The sequence below is a fragment of the Monodon monoceros genome, unplaced genomic scaffold, assembly GCF_005190385.1.
Source record: "Monodon monoceros isolate NGI ecotype Baffin Bay Population unplaced genomic scaffold, NGI_Narwhal_1 Super_Scaffold_11, whole genome shotgun sequence".
Classification (NCBI taxonomy): Eukaryota; Metazoa; Chordata; class Mammalia; order Artiodactyla; family Monodontidae; genus Monodon; species Monodon monoceros.
Window position 1 is genome coordinate 12,565 of NW_021703767.1, and position 22,955 is coordinate 35,519.

At 42.6% G+C, this 22,955-nt stretch overlaps 1 protein-coding gene across 2 annotated transcripts in view; it reads right to left on the bottom strand.

Moving 5' to 3' along the window:
- Positions 1 to 1,020: 1,020 nt before the first annotated feature.
- Positions 1,021 to 22,955, bottom strand: part of PRMT2 (protein arginine methyltransferase 2) — a 38,638-nt gene continuing 16,703 nt past the window's right edge. Inside the window, exons 7-11 of one of the 2 annotated variants that reach the window (XM_029215071.1) lie at positions 6,001 to 6,176; positions 4,620 to 4,749; positions 3,682 to 3,818; positions 2,149 to 2,320; positions 1,021 to 1,604 (exon numbers count right to left, since the gene is read on the bottom strand). In XM_029215071.1, coding sequence (XP_029070904.1) covers positions 1,572 to 1,604; positions 2,149 to 2,320; positions 3,682 to 3,818; positions 4,620 to 4,749; positions 6,001 to 6,176 — 648 coding nt within the window. In that variant the 3' untranslated portion in view covers positions 1,021 to 1,571. Of the gene's footprint in view, positions 1,605 to 2,148; positions 2,321 to 2,865; positions 3,426 to 3,681; positions 3,819 to 4,619; positions 4,750 to 6,000; positions 6,177 to 22,955 lie in introns of those variants that run through there. The other variant, XM_029215072.1, reaches the window with a different exon arrangement.

Below are 22,955 nucleotides of genomic sequence, written 5' to 3' on the forward strand. Positions count from 1 at the left end.
CCTGTCACTATGTTTTAGACGCACAAACTCATGTGGTTCCATGAGTCACCTCTGGATGAATCCTACCTCAAGTCTCACATATATCTGGTTTCGATGAGATTTAGAGGAGACTTTGGACTTCGGAGCTGGTGCTGGATTGAGTCAAGACTTTAGGGCTGTTGGGATGGAAATGAATGTATTTGCAGGTGAGGACATGAATTTGGGGGACCCGGGGGCAGAATGCTATGGTCTGTGTCCTTCCAAAATTCACATGCTGAGGCCTGTGTTTGAGCTGCTGTAACAGAGTATCATAGGCTGGGTGTCTTATAAACAACAGAAACATCTGTCTCAGAGCTCTGGAGGCTGAGAAGTCCAAGGTCAAACACCAGCAGACTCAGTGTCTGGTGAGGCCCCCTTCCTGGTTCAGTCTTCCTGCTGTGTCCTCACATGGAGGAAGGGGACCAGGGTGCTCTCTGGGGCCTCTTTTATAAGGACACTAATCCCATCCTTGGGGCTCCACCCTCATGACCTCATTACCTCCCAAAGGCCCCGTCTCCTAACACCACCATATTAGGGATTAGTTTTCAACACATAAATTTTGAGAGGTCACAAACCTTCAGTCTACAGCAAATTCACAGTGTACAAGCCCATTCACACAATGTTTGAAACCAGGCTCAAGTCTTCTCTGGTCATAGAAGCCAGGTATCAGCCTTGGGGGTGGTTCTGAGTGGGAGGGGCACTTGGGGCCTCCAGCGTGTTGGAGGGTCTGGGCCTGAAAACTGGTTACACGTGTGCCCACTTTGTGAAACTTCATCCATCTGTATACTCATGACTTACGCGGTTTGGTGTATATAATTTATATTTCAATAAAAAGTTAACTAAAAATCAAAACCACACACACCAAAAAATGCAGACGTGTACCTACTGGCATGAAAGTTTCTTCATAATATTAGATGAGAAAGGTTACAGAGCAATGCACACAGTATGATCCATGCTTTTGCAAAATAATGTATGTGCACAGAACCAGGATATACACCAACATTCATTTATTAAAAAATATTTATTGAGCATGTACTATGTGCCGACACATAATTTATCTGGAAGACGTCTCTACAAGTGGACTACCCCATGCAGAGCCCCATCGCATGCATCGCACCTCAGGCTCCCACGAGGCTCTGTGTGACCCCACATCCCGCGAGCTGAGTGGGTGAGCCGAGGGCGGAAAGGACACGCACACACGACGCATGAACAGCCACCTTCACAGGAGCACAGGGTTGACGAGAGTGTCCTACGAGCTTAGAACTAGACCTGGCTGAGGGACACTGGGCCATCAACTACCCACAGGTGGACACCTGGAAACACAGCCCAGTTCTAAGGACAGGCAGGACAGTGACAATGGCGAGCGTGGACCCCGAGGAGCACGGGCGCATCTGGGGAGGGCCCGCGGCCCCACGCCCTCGGGTGAGGGTGTTACCACCCCATCCTGGTGCAAGTCCGCGGCTTCCACAGGACACGCGTTCCCGTCCAGGGCCGACGCCACTGAGTCGCGTCTGTCCCTCCACAACGCTGCATCCCGCACAGAGCTGCACCTGTCATCTCCAGATGGGGAAGACTTTCTCTCCAACCTGAGAAAGACAAAGAAAACAAACCAATCAGGTGATAAATCATTTCAGTTTGATTAACACACAGTATTTCCTAATAATAATTTAATAGTGGACAAGAGTCTGGTATTCAGGTGCAGACTTTCAACAACAAACATTTAAACTTTTTTAACGTAAATCAGCATAAAGCAAAGCGCAAAACAGGTACTACAAAATAAAGGGAAACCATTTGATTATTTTCTTCCCTCTCCTGCATTAACCCTAAGTCTGAAGAGGAGGATTTCCCATGGGCTCTGTGAGCCGTGAGCCCTAAGGCCCCGCCTGGCCACATGCTCACTTCAGCCCTCTAACTGCTGCCACGGCCAGAACACGACTCCACCGCACGTCCACACTGCCCACGGCAAGGCACGCGGGGGGAGCGAGGCTGCACCATGGCCCGGCCCTCGGCCCCAGCTCTGGCCACGGGGTCCGCCGGGTGGGAATAGGCATCTGCCACTGCAACCGCCACAGACCCACCAGCTGCCCGGACTGGCACCACAGCCCGTGACTCCACAGCTAAATATCTTACTTTCTGCGACCCGGGGTCTTGTCTAGAAGTGACGGACCAGCTCAGAGTGACAGACATGTGCCGTCTCCACACGGGGTTTCTCTGCAACACCACTGAGCCTGTGACCACGTCTCCCGCGAGGACGGACACGGGCTCGTCCATCATGAACAGCACCTGCTTCCAGTGGGTGGTGCTGCAAGACAGGGGCGTGGTGTCACCCCTCAGGGAGCCCATCGAGACTGCCATGCCCCCACCCTGTGATCAGACAGCTTCATGGGACCCGCGTGGACCCACAACCCGGGGGGCCTCCTGGACGCTGCACAGACTCCCTCGTGCCAAGGAGGCCAGGCCGCAGGGGCACGTGGCCAGACCCAGGTCCCCAGGGGCCGCCTGTCCCCAGCCCCTCGTGGGGTCAACCCAGCCTCCACGAGCTGGCACGGCAGTGCCCACCCAAAGCCACCTTCTCTGAACTGCTGACGCCCACGGTTCTAGTTTCTGCAGTTAAAGCGAGATACACGCTGCTGAAATCGTGTCCAAAAAAAGTCATAATTCCTATGAAGGTTCAGCTGAGTGTGAGCAAACAAGTGCAGCATTTGGGGGAGCAGTGACACCCCGGATTCTGTAAGTCCTGTGACTCTCACGCCCAAGCACCTGAAAGGACCCAGGTCACACCCCGCAGTGAGGTTCTGCTGCGTCTCCCCCTCGTGTCACATCCTCCCTGACGCTGGGCCACCCCCTCAGCCACCGTGGTGGGGGTCTCCCTCCCTGGCCCACGCCCTGCCCCCCCATCTCGCCCCCATGCCACCTGTGTGTGGATGACCCCACGCAGACGCTCAGGTGGGAAACGCCGGGCACACATGGTTCGTGGGGGCCCCTGAGGCCCCTCTCCTGCGGGCCCTGGAAGGAGGCTCTGGCCAGGCAGCTCGCTCTCCTGCTCGACTTCCACAAAGGACGCTGAGGACCCCTGGGCCCCAAGACCGCGGGGCATCTGACTCGGGCGTCTGCACCCCTCCCTGGGCTCACTTCTGCCGATCACACGGTGCAGGGGAGCATTGGGGCCATCCCTGAAAGGGGCAGCGGAAGTCCCCGAATGAAGGTGGCGGCCCCCCCCCCCCCCGGGGCCACTGTGTCCGGCAGCACGACAGACAAGGTGCGCTTCCCCACACGCAGGAGCAAGCGTGCAGCCCCGAAACCTTACTGCTCAGAAGATGCATCTCGGGAAACATCTGCCTTCCCCAGAAGTCAGAGTAAAAGCCCCTGGAACCCTGTGGGCTGTTTCTGTGTCAGATGGTGAAGAGCTGCAGCAGCGTTTGGGGCCACGGAGAGAAGGTGGAGCCTGACCATCCAGGGTGTCGGGGACCCCTGACCCCAGCCCCGAGGAAGCCCGATGCCGGGGGGAGGCAACCCGGACTCATCGCCAGCCCTCCCGCCCCTGGGCCAGGGCTCAACCGCGTCTGGAGAGATTTGGGCCCACTCCCGATATTACTACATCTTGAAACTCGTGGCTCTGCCAGGCTTTGTGTGCTGCCCCAGGAGAAGGAGGGGCACACTCACGGGTGCAGCGGGCCCGTGCTCAGCACCAGCTGTGGCTCATCCTCCTCCAGGTTCTGGAACTGGACACTGAACCAGGCTGTGAATCCGTGGAGGGTGCCTGCCTTCTTGATGTCAAAGTGAAGCTCACCTTTCATCATCTGTGTTCAAGCAAATGAGTCAGAAAAGGGCGCTGGGGACCGGGAAGCAGCTCCTGCCTCCATGGGGCTCCATCCCGGATCCCACAGCACTGCCCCAGGCAGCCACGCTGTCTATTGCAGTAGTTATGCCACAAATCTGTAACTTGCTAGTTTAGCTGAACACATCAAAAACCATACCTCCTCCTAGGGAAAGTAAATGTTAAAACCTGCATCCTGAACTCAAAGGCTGCAGATAATCAGAAAAGGTTTTGAGCAATTTGGGTCTCATTTGCCTAATTTTCTGTCCCCAAATTCAGGTGGAATACTTCCTCTTCTCAATTCTTTGTACAAATATAAAGCTCCAGACTGAGTCTCTACAATCCCCAAACTAACTAAAGCCTCAAAAGTTCAGTTTGCACGTGGTTTTGCCCATCTAAGCTCCAGAAGGGGCTTCCTCCACCTCAGAGCAGCCCTTATAATGGGGTCGTCCGGAGCCCACACACGCCACCTCGTGGCCACAGAGGGTAAGTAAAAGAATTTTAAGAATTTTATCATCAATGGGAGTTAAAAAAACTTAGAAAAAAAATTTAATTCAAATTCCATGATGAAACATATAATTTATTTGAATCTGAAGATGCTGAGAATATTACACATAAATCTAAAAGTAACTGAAGACGTTAAAGAGGTTAACTATAAAGAAAATAACCTAAAAATACAAAAAAACAAAATCAGAATAGGAAAAAAAAAAAGACTGTGGGAAAATCAATAGCAACAAGTTTAACTTGTTTATTTGAACAGGAAGGAAGGGTCACCTCTTCTCACCTCGAGGTCGGCGATCTGCACGGTTCTCATGTCCAGCTGTAATATGGTGCATGGCTCAGAGAGACAGTCTTCTGGTTTCAAAATGTGGTTATACTTGGGCTTCGAAAAAAACTCCTTAATTGCTAAAGATCTGGGGAAAAGTCAAAGTAATTTTGCTCAATATCATTTACCCACATCTCAGGCTATCACGCCTCCTCTGCGTCAGCAGGAATTCTAACTCACCGGGCGAGAGGCAGGGCTGAGACGGCCAGCCCTCCGGGGACCCTCAGTGCCCTACTCGCGGGGTCTCAGCACACACCCAGAGAACACGGAATCCACGGGAAATTAAATGTTAACGAATGGTGTGAGAGGAGAACAGACATCTCCTCCAAGGGGCCAACCAGTGTCCCGGATAACGTGCGGCCTCAGCACATTATCCCCCCACCCTCCAGTTCACGGTGCGCCTTTTCCGGACACCACAGACCGTGTTCAGAGCTTCCTCCGTCTTTCCTTGTCGCTTTCATTACGGAGCGTTAATTCGGGCAGCATGAGAAACCACACCCCACCCCCACCCCCTGCTCTTTTCAAACCTTCCCAGCCCTTCCCACACATTAGTCCTACATGAACCACGGAACGACTCTGTTGGAGACCCTTCCTCTCCATCCCCTTTGGGATTTGGGTTGAGAGTACATTGACTAGGGAAGATTCCATACCTTTATGTTGATACATTTTCTTTTTTTGAGTTTTTTAACAAAAAACAAAAAGGCCCAGAGGCCCCCATCTTGCTGCCAACTCCCCAGCTGGACACTTAGCAGGTGTCCAGGCTCATTGAACAGAAGCTTCTTTCTGCTTCTGACAAAGGGGCCCTTCCCTAATTCCAGGGCTGCTGCTGGGTCTCTCCTGCCCACGTCCCATGGCACCTCAGAGGGGACGCAGCCGACACGTGTCACTATCCTTCTCAGAGGAGGCGATGTGACAACCACGAAGGCCTTGAGAGAAGACTGTTTTATGTTAAAACCTGAAGCTCTACCACAAGCCTGATGTATGTTACACACGAGGAAATGAACTTTTGTGGAGCACCGCTTTCTTTGCCAAATGCCAGCGATGCCTTCACTAACACATTTTCTGACTCCTATTAAAAAGTTACGGCTCTTAGTGGGAACATCCATTTGTTTTAACAGCCCACGCATTTATAAACATGACTTTATTTTTCCCATTATATTTGGGGTCTTATAAATGGGACACTTCAATTTCCCATCACATCTGTTGGTTTAAAGACCTGTAAGGCAACGTGCAAACTTCTTAGTCACGTGAGCAAACTGAGCTCAGCACGGTGGCAGCTCTGAGACCTGCAGCCCGCCCCGCATGCTCCCGCAGCCCGGGAGCGCCCGGTGACACTCACTTGAGGGCACTGAGGTCGAACTCGTAGGCGTTGTCCCAGAAGAGCACCTTGCTGCGGTAGTCCCTGTCGGCGCTGCAGGGCACCAGGTGCAGCGCGGCCGTGGTCGGCCAGATGACCCCGTCCTCCTTCAGCCACGCGTCCCGGGCATAGAGGATGGACTCGATCATGAACTCAAACTGCAGGGAGGGAGACGCACAGGAGACACCGTGTCTGTGCAGCCCCCTCGCTGCTCAGATTCTGGGGTCTTCACGTCTGTCACCTCCAGAGGCACAGAATGGGCTGAGCTGCCCGGCCCACGGGAGGGCTTCTCTTGCGCCCACACGGCAGTGGTCACCGAGTCCAGTCACAGCCTGGGTTTAAGCCCCATCGAGCCACGTGGAGCTCGGAACTGGGCGTGGCTAATGGTCGGGAAATCAGCCTCTCGCCCACCCCACTCACTCAGCAGTCAGCTGTCCCCACGTTCCTAAAGCCCTCAAGTGTTTCAGGGTGTTAACTCTCCAACAATATCAACCTGGTCTGGGGTATCCTCAGGATTCTCACCACCCTTTAAGGTGGCTGAAGTCACTTCTTAAAAACGTGGAACACCGGGGGCGGAGTCAAGATGGCGTACCAGGAGGACGCGGAATTTGCGTCTCCACACAACTAGGGCACCTACCAGGCACCGGTGGGGACCCATGGACACCTAAAGGGACGGGAGGAACCCTCAACGACCGGTAGGAAGTGGGGGGAGTGAGGGGGAAGGAGAAGCAGATGTGGGACAGGATTGGCTCCCCTAAGGGGCGCCTGGGGGAGGGGAAGGGATCCCACACCCGAAAGGGGAAATTGGCGGACCGTTGGGAGGGCAAAGGATCAAAAGGGAGCGTGGCCAGGTCTCCCCTGCCCACTCGGGCCCCCAGAAGCCCAGCCTGATCCTCTGCCCTCCCAGCCTCCCTCCTGCTGTGCAGAGCCCAAGCCACACCCCTACACTCAAAGACCCCCTCTGAGACCTGCCCCAATGCGCTGGGTCTAAACCCCACCCACACACCCCCACTCAGGGCCCTACCTCCAAACTCCTTAGCTCCACACTCCAGACGCCCTCCTTTCCACGTGCTGCCTCTCCCCTTCCACCCTAAGCAGAGGCCCCACCCCACGCTCAAACGTCACCCCCCACCCACCTAGGTCCTGCCCCACCCTAAACCCCACCCCTGCCTATTCCGCCTTCACCAGAACTCCGCCCTCATAGCCAAGGCTTTTTTTTTCTTTCTTTTTCTTTTGTCCTCTTTTAGATTGGGGTTCCATTTTACCTTGTTGATTCACTGTCATTGATTCTTTTAGATTTTTGTTTTTCCTAATAAACCTTTTATTTTTCTAATTTTATTTTATTCTTTATAGTTCGTTAGTGATCTCTCCTCCTGGCTTGTTGCTCCCCCCCCACTTTTTTTTTCTTTTTTCTGCTGTGGTTTTATTTTACCTTGTTGCAGTTGTTTCAATTATAGTTTTATTTTTCCTAATATATGTTTTATCTTTCTAATTTTATTTTGTTTTTCATTCTTTGATATTGTACTGCTCCTTTTTTTCTTTATTTCTTCCTTTTTTTTTTTTTTTTTAATGTGCCATGAAGCTTGCAGGATCCTGGTTCCCAGGCTGGAGGTCAGGCCCGAGCTCCCGTGGTGGGAGCTTGGAGTCCAAACCACTGGACTAACAGAGAACCTCAGACCCCAGGGAATATCAATTGGAGCCAGACCTCCAGGAGGTCTTCATCTCAGCACCAAGACCCAGCTCTATCCAACTGCCTGCCAACTCCACTGCTGGACATCTCAGGCCAAACAACCAGTAAGACAGGAATACAGCACCACCCATCAAAAAATATATATATAATGACAAAAAAATATGTTACAGACAAAGGAGCAAGGTAAAAACCTACAAGACCAAATAAATGAAGACGAAATACGCAACCTACCGGACAAAGAATTCAGAGTAATGATAGTAAAGATGATCCAAAATCTCAGAAACAGAATGGAGAAAATACAAGAAACATTTAACAAGGATCTAGAAGAATTAAAGAGCAAACAAACAGTGATGAATAACACAACTACTGAAATTAAAAATACCCTAGAAGGAATTAATAACAGAATAACTGAGGCAGAAGAATGGATAAGTGACCTGAAAGACAAAAGGGTGGAAATAACCTCCAGGGAGCAGAATAAAGAAAAAAGAATGAAAAGAATTGAGGACAGTCTCAGAGACCTCTGGGACAACATTAAACGCACCAACATTCGAATTACAGGGGTCCCAGAAGAAGAAGAGAAAAAGAAAGGGTCTGAGAAAATATTTGAAGAGATTATAGTCAAAAACTTCACTAACATGGGAAAGGAAATAGTCAATCAAGTCCAGGAAGCGCAGAGAGTACCATACAGGATAAACCCAAAGAGAAACATCCCGAGACACATACTAATCAAACTATCAAAAATTAAATACAAAGAAAAAAATATTAAAAGCATCAAGGGAACAGCAACAAAGAACATACAAGGGAATCCCCATAAGGTTAACAGATGATTTTTCAGCAGAAACTCTGCAAGCCAGAAGGGAGTGGCAGGACATACTTAAAGTGATGAAAGGGAAAAACCTACAACCAAGATTACTCTACCCAGCAAGGATCTCATTCAGATTCGATGGAGAAATTAAAACCTTTACAGATGAGCAAAAGTTAAGAGAATTCAGCACCACCAAACCAGCTTTACAACAAATGCTAAAGGAACTTCTCCAGACAGGAGACACAAGAGAAGGAAAAAACCTACAAAAACCAACCCAAAACAATTAAGAAAATGGTAATAGGAACATACATATCGATAATTACCTTACACGTGAATGGATTAAATGCTCCAATCAAAAGACACAGACTGGCTGAATGGATACAAAAACAAGACCCGTACATATGCTGTCTACAGAGACCCACTTCAGACCTAGGGACACATACAGACTGAAAGTCAGGTGATGGAAAAAGATATTCCATACAAATGGAAATCAAAAGAAAGCTGGAGTAGCAATTCTCATATCAGACAAAACAGACTTTAAAATAAAGACTATTACAAGAGACAAAGAAGGACACCACATAATGATCAAGGGATCAATCCAAGAAGAAGATATAACAATTGTAAATATATATGCACCCAACACAGGAGCACCTCAATACATAAGGCAAATGCTAACACCCATAAAAGGGGAAATCGACAGTAACACAATAATAGTAGGGGACTTTAACACCCCACTTTCCTCAATGGACAGATCATCCAAAATGAAAATAAATAAGGAAACACAAGCTTTAAATGACACATTAAACAAGATGGACTTAATTGATATTTATATGATATTCCATCCAAAAACAAACAGAATACTTTCTTCTCAAGTGCTCACAGAACATTCTCCAGGATACATCATATCCTGGGTCACAAATCAAGCCCTGGTAAATTTAAGAAAATTGAAATCGTATCAGGTATCTTTTCTGACCACAACCTATGAGACTAGATATCAATTACAGGAAAAAATCTGTAAAAAATACGAACACATGGAGGCTAAACAATACACTACTAAATAACCAAGAGATCACTGAAAAGATCAAAGAGGAAATTAAAAAATACCTAGAAACAAATGACAATGAAAACACAATGACCCAAAACCTATGGGATGCAGCAAAAGCAGTTCTAAGAGGGAAGTTTATAGCAATACAATCCTACCTCAAGAAACAAGACAAATCTCAAACAACCTAACTTTACACCTAAAGCAATTAGAGAAAGAAGAACAAAAAACCCCCAAAAGTTAGCAGAAGGAAAGAAATCATAAAGATCAGATCAAAAATAAATGAAAAAGAAATGAAGGAAATGATAGCAAAGATCAATAAAACTAAAAGTTGGTTCTTTGAAAAGATAAACAGAATTGATAAACCATTAGCCAGACTCACCAAGAAAAAAGGGAGAAGACTCAAATCAACAGAAATAGAAATGAAAAAGGAGAAGTAACAACTGACACTGCAGAAGTACAAAGGATCATGAGAGATTACTACAAGCAACTCTATGCCAATAAAATGGACAAACTGGAAGAAATGGACAAATTCTTAGAAAAGCACAACCTTCCACGACTGAACCAGGAAGAAACAGAAAATATAAACAGACGAAACACAAGCACTGAAATTGAAACTGTGATTAAAAATCTTCCAACAAACAAAAGCCCAGGGCCAGATGGCTTCACAGGCGAATTCTGTCAAACATTTAGAGAAGAGCTAACACCCATCCTTCTCAAACTCTTCCAAAATATAGCAGAGGGAGGAACACTCCCAAACTCATTCTACGAGGCCACCATCACCCTGATACCAAAACCAAACAACGATGTCACAAAAAAAGAAAACTACAGCCAATATCTCTGATGAACACAGATGCAAAAATCCTCAACAAAATACTAGCAAACAGAATCCAACAGCACAATTAAAAGGATCATACACCATGATCAAGTGGGGTTTATCCCAGGAATGCAAGGATTCTTCAATATATGCAAATCAATCAATGTGATAAACAATATTAGCAAATTGAAGGAGAAAAACCATATGATAATCTCAATAGATGCAGAAAAAGCTTTTGACAAAATTCAACACCCATTTATGATAAAAACTCTCCAGAAAGTAGGCATACAGGGAACCTACCTTAACATAATAAAGGCCATATATGACAAACCCACAGTCAACATCATTCTCAATGGTGAAAAACTCAAACCATTTCCTCTAAGATCAGGAACAAGACAAGGTTGCCCACTCTCACCACTATTATTCAACATAGTTTTGGAAGTTTTAACCACAGCAATCAGAGAAGAAAAATAAATAAAAGGAATCCAAATCAGAAAAGAAGAACTGTCACTGTTTGCAGATGACATGATACTATACATAGAGAATCCTAAAGATGCTACCAGAAAACTACTAGAGCTAATTAATGAATTTCGTAGAGTAGCAGGATACAAAATTAATGCACAGAAATCTCCTGCATTCCTATACACTAATGATGAAAAATCTGAAAGAGAAATTAAAGAAACACTCCGATTTACTATTGCAACATAAAAATTAAAATACCTAGGAATAAACCTACCTAAGGAGACAAACGACCTGTATGCAGAAAACTGTAAGACACTGATGAAAGAAATTAAAGATGATACAAACAGATGGAGAGATATACCATGTTCTTGGATTGGAAGAATCAACATTGTGAAAATGACTGTACCACCCAAAGCAATCTACAGATTCAATGCAATCCCTATCAAACTACCAATGGCATTTTTCACCAAACTAGAACAAAAAAGTGCACAATTTGTATGGAAACACAAAAGACCCCAAATAGCCAAAACAATCTTCAGAAAGAAAAACAGAGCTGGAGGAATGAGGCTCTCGGACTTCAGACTAAACTACAAAGCTACAGTAATCAAGACAGTATGGTACTGGCATAAAAACAGAAATATAGATCAATGGAACAGGATATAGAAAGCCCAAAGATAAAGCCGCACACATGTCACCTTATCTTTGATAAAGGAGGCAAGAGTATACAATGGAGAAAAGACAGCCTCTTCAAAAGTGGTGCTGGGAAAACTGGACAGCTACATGTAAAAGGATGAAATTAGAACACTTCCTAACACCATACCCAGAAATAAACTCAAAATGGATTAAAGACCTAAATGCAAAGCTAGACAGTATAAAACTCTTAGAGGAAAACATAGGCAGAACACTCTGTGACATAAATCAGAGCAAGATCCTTTTTGACCCACCTCCTAGAGAAATGGAAATAAAAACAAAAATAAACAAATGGGACCTAATGAAACTTCAAAGCTTTTGCACAGCAAAGGAAACCATAAATAAGACCAAAAGACAACCCTCAGAATGGGAGAAAATATTTGCAAATGAAGCAACTGACAAAGAATTAATCTCTAAAATATACAAGCAGCTCATGCAGCTCAATATCAAAAAAACAAAAACCCAATCCAAAAATGGGCAGAAGAACTAAATAGACATTTCTCCAAAGAAGATATACAGATTGCCAACAAACACATGAAAAGATGCTCAACATCACTAATCATTAGAGAAATGCAAATCAAAACTACAATGAGGTATCACCTCACACCAGTCATCAAAAAATCTACAAAAAATAAATGCTTGAGAGGGTGTGGAGAAAAGGGAACCCTCTTGAACTGTTGGTGGGAATGTAAATTGATACAGCCACTATGGAGAACAGTATGGAGGTTCCTTAAAAAACTAAAAATAGAACTACCATATGACCCAACAATCCCACTACTGGGCATATACCCTGAGAAAACCATAATTCAAAGAGTCATGTACCACAGTGTTCATTGCAGCTCTATTTACAATAGCCAGGACATGGAAGCAACCTAAGTGTCCATCAACAGATGAATGGAGAAAGAAGATGTGACACATGTATACAATGGAATATTACTCAGCCATAAAAAGAAACGAAACTGAGTTATTTGTAGTGAGGTGGATGCACCTAGAGTCTGTCATACAGAGTGAAGTCAGTCAGAAAGAGAAAAACAAATACCGTATGCTAACACATATGTATGGAATCTAAAAAAAGAAAAAAAGGTTCTGATGAACCTAGGAGCAGGACAGGAATAAAGACACAGAGATAGGGTATGGACTTGAGGACACAGGGAGGGGGAAGGGTAAGCTGGGACGAAGTGAGAGAGTGGCATGGACATATATACACTACCAAACGTAAAATAGATAGCTAGTGGGAAGCAGCTGCATGACACAGGGAGATCAGCTTGGTGCTTTGTGACCACCTAGAGGGGTGGGATAGGGAGGGTGGGAGGGAGACGCAAGAGGGAGGGGATGTGGGGATATACGTACACATATAGCTGATTCACTCTGTTACACAGCAGCATCCAACACACCATTCTAAAGCAATTACAGTCCAATGAAGATGTTAAAAAAAAAAAAAGTAACTGTTCCTAGATTATATTTGACTATGTCAATTTCCTGGCCTAATTTTGAATAAAATGTTGATGTTTATTTAACAAAGAAAAAAAAATGTGGAACATCAAAGCAGGAGTGCCACAGAGGTCACGTTGCACCAAAGTCAAGAGCGGCCCAGCGCCCCTAGGTGCCCCTCGGGAGTGTTGAATTTTGAGAATTCTTTGTATATTCAGGATACACACTGGATATGTGATTTGCAAATATTTTCTCCTAACCTTAGCCTGTCTTTTCATTCTCTTAACACTGTCTTTTACAGGACAGACATTTTCACTTTTGATGAAGTCCAATTTATCAACTTTTCCTTTAATAGATTATGCTTTTAGAGTCACACCTAAAAACCCTTTGACTAACCCAGGAACACTTTCTCCTGTGATTTCTTCTGAGAGTTTTATAGTTTTATGTTCTAAGCAATTAGATCTGTAATCAATTTTGAGTTCATTGTTTAGTATGAGGTATGAGGCTTAAAGATGAAGTTCTTTTTTCTTTTTTTGCACATGGATGGCCAACTGTTCCAATATAATTAGGTGAAAAGACTATCTTTTCTCCATTAAATTAACTTTGCCCCTCTGTTAAGAATCAGTTGACCGTATTTGTAGGAATATACTGTCTATTCTGTTCCATCGACTTACGTGTCTATCGTTTCACCAGTTTCACAGTCTTGACTACCAGAGCTTTATACTAAGTTTTAAAGTCAGGTACCATAATTCTTCCAATTTTGTTCTTTTAAAAATTGTATCAGCTATTCTAGTTTGTTTACATTCCACATAAATTCTACAATGAACTTATCTACAAAAACTCCTGCTTAGATTTTTACTGGAATTGTATTAAATCTACAGATTAATCTGGGGAGAAGAGACATCCTTAGAAGGTTGTCTTCCAGCCCATGAACAATGTGTATCTACCAGCATCACGTAGTTTTCAGCATACAGATCTTGTACGTTTTGTCAGATTTCATCATTTTGGAGCTACTGTAAATAGTATTGTACAGTGCTAGTATTTATATAAAAATATGACTGGTTTTTGTATGTTGACTTTGTGATCTTCTTAAACCTGCCTACTAGTCTAGGAAAGTTTTTGGAGATTCCTTGGGATTTTCTACAAAGACAATCATGCTGTCTGAGAAAGGGATGGTTTATTTCTGTGTCTTCGTTCTGTGTGCCTTTCACTTCTTCTCTCCCTTTTGCACTGGTTAGGTTTCCCAGTACAATATGGAGTAGAAGTGGTGGAGCGGCCCTCCCTGCATCACTCCTGCTCTTAGGGGGAAGTTGCCATTCTGTCCTAACAAGTAAAAAGCTGAACAAACTGAAACATCAAGAACTCTTCCTAGATCCGTAAGAGAAATGAGGTCACGGAGCAAACTGCTGCCCCCAAATAGGAGAAATTGAGAGACTAATACAGACGGTCCCCTACTTATGATGGTTCAACTTTACAACGGTGCAATAGGAATTCAGTAAAGACTATGCCTCAGATTTTGAATTTTGATCTTTTCCCAGCTAGCGATACACAGTGCAACGCATGAGCCACACAAGCCACAGCCCTGTCAGCCATGAGATTGCTAGGGTGAACGACACTTTCAGTACAGTACTGAGTCAATTACATGAGATAGTCAACGCTTTATTATCAAATGGGCTTTGGTTATGATTTTGCCCAACTGTAGGCTCATGTGAGTGCTCTGAGCACATTTAAGGCAGGCAAGGCTCAGCTGTGATGTTCAGGAACTTAGGTGTGTTATGTGCATTTTGAAGTTTTTTGTTTATAAATTTATTTATTTATTTTTGACTGTGTTGGGTCTTCGTTGCTGCACGCGGGCTTTCTCTAGTCGCAGCGAGCGGGGGATACTCTTCGTTGCGGTGCACAGGCTTCTCATTGTGGTGGCTTCTCTTGTTGCGGAGCACAGGCTCTAGGCGTGCGGGATTCGGTAGTTGTGGCACGTGGGCTCTAGAGCACAGGCTCAGTAGTTGTGGCTCACAGGCTTAGCTGCTCTGTGGCATGTGGGATCTTCCTGGACCAGGGCTCAAACCCGTGTCCCCTGCATTGGTAGGCGGATTCTTAACCACTGCGCCACCAGGGAAGTCCCTGCATTTTGGACTTTGATATTTTCAACTTATGATGGGTGTGTCGGGATGCAGCCCCATCATAAGTCGAGGAGGATCGTACAGAGAATCACAACTTGCCAGGGGAGGAAACATGAACTGTGGTTGACAAGTGGCTGGGGCCCACTGTGGACAAGCCTGAGAGTCAAAGCTCCAGATGGGCTCAGTCACAGGGGTCCCCACAGTACACGTCAGAGAAAAGTCCCCTCGTGCTTCTGACAAGTTCGAAAGGAAGCATTTGAAATACACCAGAGTATTCTGTTCTTCTTAACAGGGTCTGCACTCAGGAGAAACTAGTTAACAGAACCTAACCAGCTGAAGAACGAGAAATATCCAACTTGAGCCCCCTCCAGCCATCCTGTCCCACCTAAAAGAGGAAAAGAAACTGAGAAGCACCTGTGAAGTTCACAGTGCAGAGGCCCAGGCTCACTGAACACTGAGACCCCAGAAGGACCACAGAACACTCCCCGACCCACATCTCACCACCACATCACTACAGGCCTGTTTGCACTGAACCTTTATCCAGTCATCAAGCCTGGCTATCAGGAGAAAACCACAAGACATACTAACAGTATAAGACACACAGCAAGGCTTAGAACCAGACTCAGACACAGCAGGGATGCTGTGATTATCAGGCTGGGAATTTAACAACTATGATTCATATGCTCAGGGCTCTAATGGATAAAGCAGACAGTGTGCAGGAACAGATGGGCAATGTAAGCAGAGAAAGGAAAATTCTTGAAAAGAACCAAAAACAAATGCTCAAGATGAAAAACAATGTAACAGAAACGAAGGATGTCTTCAATGGGCTCATTAGTTAGGACACAGCTGAGCAACAAGCCTCCAAGCTTGAGGAAATGACAACAGAAACCTCCAAAGCTGAAAAGCACAGAAAACAGGCTAAAAAATACAACAACATATTCAAGGGCTGTAGGACAACAAAAGGTATAGTAGACACAAAACGGAAGTACCAGGAGAAGAATGAGAGGTGGGATCAGAAGAAGTAGTTGAAAAACTAATGACAGAACTTCCCCAAATTAATGTCAAACACCAACCCACAGATCAAGGAATGCAGAGCACACCAAGCAAGATAAATGTGGGGAAAAAAAAAAAAAAGTAAAACTAGGCATGTCATTTTCAAACTACAGACACTCAAAAGATAAAGAAAAAGTCCTGAAAGAAGCTGGGGAGAAAAGACACCTACCTACTGGGGAACAAAGATAAAATTTCATCTGAATTCTCAGAAACCATGCAAGCAAGAAGAGAGTGGAGTGAAATATTTAAAGTGTTGAGAGAAAAAACCCCACCAACCTAGAATTCTGCACCCTGTGAAATTATCCTTCAGAAGTGAAGGAGAAATAAAGACTTTCTCAGACAAACAAAATAGAGGGAACTTGTTGCCAGTAGGCCTGCTTTGCAAGAAATGTTAAAAGAAGTTCTTTAGAAAGAAGGAAAATGATATACAGGCAGATCTCATTTTATTGTGCCTCACAGATACCGTACTTTTTACAAATTGAAGGCTGTGGCAACCTTGCATCGAGCAACCCTGTTGGCACCATTTTCCAACAGCCTTTGCTCACTTTGTGTCTGTGTGTCACATTTTGGTAATTCTCTCAACATTTCAAACTTTTTCATTTTTATTGTATTTGTTATGGTAATCTGTGATTAACATCTTTGGTGTTACTATTGCAAAAAGATTAGAACTCACTGAAGGCTCAGATGATGGTTAGCATTTTTTAGCAATAAAGTATATTTTAATTAAGGTATGTACATTGCTGTTTTAGACATAATGCTACTGCACACCTAACAGACTACAGCATAGTGTAAACAAAACTTTTATATGCACTGAGAAACCAAAAAATTCGTGCAACTTGCTTTATTGCGGTGGTCTGGAACTGAACCTGCAATATCTCTGAGGTCTGCCTGTAGATCAGAAATACGGATCTGCATAAAGAAAGAAAATCACTGAAACAGAAATAAATGAAGATAAAACTAAAACTTTTATTTTTCCTATTCTTAATCAATTTAACATCTTGTCCAAAATAATAGCAACACGGTATTTAACCATGTATGCTTATGTACGTATGTATAGCTATACTTATATATAATAAAATGAATGAAAATGATGATACAAGGGACAGGAGGGAGAAATCAGGATTACCCTGTTATCCTAAAGTGCTCACACTAACCATGAAGCCTAAGAGTGTTAGATGAAAACAGACTCGGAACAGCTGTAAATACACATTGAAAACTGTACAGAAACCAATTAAAAAAGCAAAAAAGAGCAAGTATAACTGCTATGCTGAGAAAATGGAGTCATATAAAATGCTCAATTAAAACCTCAAAAGACAGAGCACCTAAATATTATCGAAAATATTAAGAGAGCTGAAGAGAGAAATAGACAGCAATCCAATAACTGTAGGGGACTTTAATAGCCAATTTTCAACAATGGATAAGTCATCCAGGCAGAAAATCATAAGGCGACACTTGACTTAAACTACACATTAGACCAGATGGATTAACAGACCTGTACAACATTTCAGGCAACAGCAGCAGAGTATATACATTTTCTCAAGAACTCAAGGAACATTCTCCAGGATAGGTCATATGTTAAACCACAAAACAAGTCTTAATAAATTTAAGAAGACTGAAATCATATCAAACATCTTTTCTCATAGCAATGGTATGAAACTAGAAATCAATTACAAGAAGAAAACTGGAAAATTCACAAATATGTGGAGATTAAACAACATGCTCCCAAACAACCAATGGGTCAAAGAAGAATTCAAAAGGGAAATCAAAAAATATCTTGAGACACACAAAAATGGAAATACAACACACCAAAACTTATGGGATGCAGCAAAAGCAGTTCTAAGAGGGAAGTTTACAGTAATACTGCCTACATTAAGAAAAAACGAATATCTCAAATAAGCAAATCTAACTTTGCACCTCAAGGAACTAGAAAAAGAAGAACAAATTAGCCCAAAGTTAGTAGAAGGAAGGAAATAAATGAGATAGATACTAACAAGACAACAGAAAAGATCAACGAGTTTCCTTTTTTAAAAGATAAACAAAATAGACAAATCTTTAGTTAGACTTACCAAGAAGAGGACTGAAATATATAAAATTTTAAATGAAAGAGGAGCTATTATAACTGATATCACACAAAGGATCATAAGAGACAGTATGAATAATTATATGCCAACAAATTGGATAACCTAGAAGAAATTGATAAATTCCTAGAAACACAGAGCCTACCAAGAATAAATCATGAAGATACAAGAAGTCTGAACAGACCAATTACTATTAGGAGATTGAATCAGTAATCAAAAACCTCCCAACAAACAAAAGTCCAGGACCAAACTGCTTCACTGACAAATTCCACCAAAAGTTTAAAGAATTCATACCTAACCTTCTCAAATTCTTCCAAAAACAGAAGAGGAGGGAACTCTTCCAAACTCATTTCTCATTCTACAAGAGGCCAGCATTACCCTGATACCTAAGCCAGACAAGAACACTACAAGAAAAGAAAATCACAGGCCAATATCCCTAATGAACATAGTTGGAAAATCCTCAATACAATATTAGCAAATCAATTCAACAATACATTAGGGGGAAAGGTCGGGGGAGGGTATGAATTGGGAGGTTGGGACTGGCATATGCTCGCTACTAAATGTAAAACAGACAATCAACAAGAACCTACTGTACAGCACAGGGAACTCTACTCAATACTCTGTAATAACCTACATGGGAAAGAATTTGAAAAAGAATAGATATATGAATATGTATAACTAAGTCACTTTGCTGTACACCTGAAACTAACACAACATTGTTAATTAACTATACTCTAATATAAAATTAAAAATTAAAAAAAAAAACATTGAAAGGATCACACACCATAATCAAGTGGGATTTATTCCTGGGATGCAGGGATGGTTCAACTTAGCAAATCCATAAATGTAATATGCCACATTAACAAAATGAAGAATAAAAATCATATGATCATCTCAATATATGCAGAAAAAGCATTTGATAAAATTCAACTACCTACCATTATAAAACCTCTCAAAAAACTGGGTATAGGTGGGACACACCACAACATAATAAAGGCCATATATGACAAGCCCACATCTAACATCATACTCAATGGTGAAAAGCTAAAAGCTTTTCCTCTAAGATCAGGAACAAGACAAGGATGCCCCTCTTACCACTTTTATTCAACACAGTCCTAAAAGTCCCAGCACAGCTATTTGGAAAGAAAAAGAAAGAAAAGGCATCCAAATTGGACAGGAAGAAGTAAAAATGTCTCCATTTGAAGATGACATGACACTATATATAGAAAACCCTAAAGACTCCACCAAAAAACTGTTAGAACTAATAAACAAAATTAGTAAAGTTGCAGGATACAAAATCAGCAAAAATCAGTTGCATTTCTATACACCAACAATAAACTATCAGAAAGAGAAATTAAGAAAACAATCCCATTTATAATTATATCAAAAAAAAAAAACCTAGGAATAAATTTAACCAAGGAGGTGAGAGATCTGTACATTGAAAACTAAAAGATACTAATGAAAGAAATTGAAGGAGACACAAACAAATGGAAAGATATCCCGTGTTCGCGGATAGGAAGAATCAGTATTGTTTAAATGTTCATACTACCCGAAGAAAGCTACAGATACAATGCAATCACTATCAAAATTTCAATGGCATTTTTCACAGAAATAGAAAAAACAATCCTAAAATTTGTATGGAACCACAAAAGACCCCAAATAACCACAGCAATCTTGATAAAGAAGAACAAAGCTAGAGGCATCACACTTCCTGATTTCAAACTAGAGTAATCAAAACTGTATGGAATTGGCATAAAAACAGACACATAGATCAACGGAACAGAATGGAGAGCCTAGAAATTAACCCATACATATGAGGTCAACTAATTTTCAACAAATAAGCCAAGAACACACAATGGGGAAAAGATAATCTCTTCAAAACAGTGCTGGGAAAACTTGATAACCACTTGCATAAGAATGAAAGCTCCTTGAGACACTGGTCTTGCCAATAATTTTACGGATTAGACACCAAAAGCAAAGGCAACAAAAGCAAAAATAAGTAAGAAGGACTACATTGAACTAAAAAGCTTCCACACAGCAAAGGAAACCATCAACAAAATGAAAAGATATACTATAGAATTGGATAAAATGTCTGTAAACCACCTATCTAATAAGGGATTAATATGCAAAATATATAAAGAACTCATACAACTCAATAGCAAAAATAATAACAAAAACAACCCAATTTAAACTGGGCAAAGACCCTGAATAGATATTTTTCCAAAGAAGACATATAAATGGCCAATAAGTACATGAAAAAGTGCTCAATGTCACTAATCATCAGGGAAATGCAAATCAAAACCACAATGAGATATCACCTCACACCTGTTAGGATATGTATTATCAAAAAGATAAGCAGTAACAAAAGCTGGCGAGGATGTGGAGAAAAGGGAAACTCTGTACACAGTTAGTGGGACAGACACAGTGGAGCTCCTCAAAAAATTAAAGATAGAACTACCATATGATCCAGCAATTCCACATCTGGGTTTATATCTAAAGGAAATGAAACCATTGTCTCAAAGAGATACCTATACTCCCACGTTCACTGCAGCATTATCACAATAACCAAGATATGGAAAGAACCTATCCATTGACAGAGGAATAGATGAGGAAAATGTGATTTTATATATTCACACACACAATGGAGTATTATTCAGCCGTGAAAAAGAAAGAAATCTTGCCATTTGCAACAACATGGATGAACCTAGAAGGCATTCTGCTAAGTGAAAGAAGCTGGACAAATACTTCATGGTATCACTCATATGTGGAGTCTAAAAAAAATCTGAACTCAGAGAAACAGTAGGAAAGTGGTTGCCAGGGGCTGTGGGGGTGAAGGAAATAGGGAGAGTCTGGTAATCGGGCACAAGCTTTCAGTAACGAGGTGAACAAGGTCTGAGGATCTGCTGTATACCATAGTGACCACAGTTGATAATACTGTGCTATGTAACTGAAATTTGCTAAGAGAGTAGAACTTAAGTATTCTCACTTTAAAAATAAAGGTAAATATGTGAGGTGACAGATGTATTAATTAGCTCAATGGGGGCAATTCATTGACAATGTATACAGATATCAAATCATCATTCTGTACACTTAAATACCTTACAATTTTGTCAGTTATACCTTAATAAAAGTGAAAATAGATAAAAGAAGTGAGCTTCAGGAGAGAGGAATTTAAAAACTGAGAATTTTTAAACCTTGGAAATGGGCTGTTAAGTGAATATCCCATCAATTTATGAAAACATATATATTTTTTAATTGGGGTATAGTTGCTTCACCACGTTGTGACGGTTTCTGCAAAGTGAACCAGCCATATGTACACACATATCCTCTCCTTTTGGGATTTCTTTCCCATTTAGCTCACCACAGAGCACCGAGCAGAGTTCCCTGTGCTATACAGCGGGTTCTCATTAGTTATCTATTTTATACATAGTAGTATATATATGTCAGTCCCAATCTCCCAATTCATCCCACCCCCCACTTCCCCCCTTGGTCTCCATATGTTTGTTCTCTATGTCTGTGTCTCTATTTCTGCTTTGCAAATAAGTTCATCTGTACCATTTTTCTAGATTCCACATATGTGCATTAATATATGATGTTTATTTTTCTCTTTCTGACTTACTTCACTCTGTATGACAGTCTCTAGGTCCATCCACGTATCTATAAATGACCCAATTTGGTTCCTTTCTATGGCTGAATAATATTCTATTCTATATATGTACCACATCTTCTTTATCCATTCATCTGTCGATGGACATGTAGGTCACTTCCATGTCCTGGCTATTGTAAATAGTGCTGCAGTGAACAGGGAACCCTCTTGCACTGTTAGTGGGAATGTAAATTGATACAGCCACTATGGAGAACAGTATGGAGGTTCCTTAAAAAACTAAACATAGAACTACCATACAACCCAGCCATCCCACTACTGGACATATACCCTGTGAAAATATGTATCTTAAGTTTACTTTTATCAAAGCAAGTTCATGTCAGGCTCTAAACCAACATATGTGTGAGCACTGAATTAATTCACCCTTAATTCATGCTGATTAAACTGCCTACCTTTAGCTGCTTAAAACCACACACACACACACACACACACACACACACACACAAACAAAAAAGCAGAAAAAGAGAAGAAGAAAACAACAAAGAACAAGGGCAACAAATAGAAAATGGTAATAAATACTGTAGATATCAATCCAACTATATCAATAATCACTTTGAATGCCAATGGTCTAAATACACCAATTAAAAGAGAGACTGTCGCAGTGGATCAAACAACAAGAAACAATTATACGTGGTCTATAAGAACCCACTTTAAATATACAGTTATAGATTAAAAGTAAATGGATGGGGGACGTGGTCCAGTGGTTAGGACTCTGCACTTCCACTGCAGGGGGCACAGGTTCCATCCTGGGTTAGGGAACTAAAATCCCACATACTGTGCGTTGCAGCTCAAAAGAAACAAACAAAAAAGTAAATGGATGGAGAAAGGTTTACCATGTAAACACTAATCAAAAGAAAGCAGAAGTAGCTATGTTAATTTCAGACAGAGCAGACTTCAAAGTAAGGAAAGTGATCAGGGATAGTGAGGGGCATTACACAATGATAAAGGGACAGCTCTCCAAGAAGACATAGCAATCTTTAATGTGTACGCACCTAACAACAGAGCATCAAACTGCATGAGCAGAAAAGTGATAGAACTGCAAAGACCAACAGATCAATCCACTGTCATAGTTGGAGACTTTGACA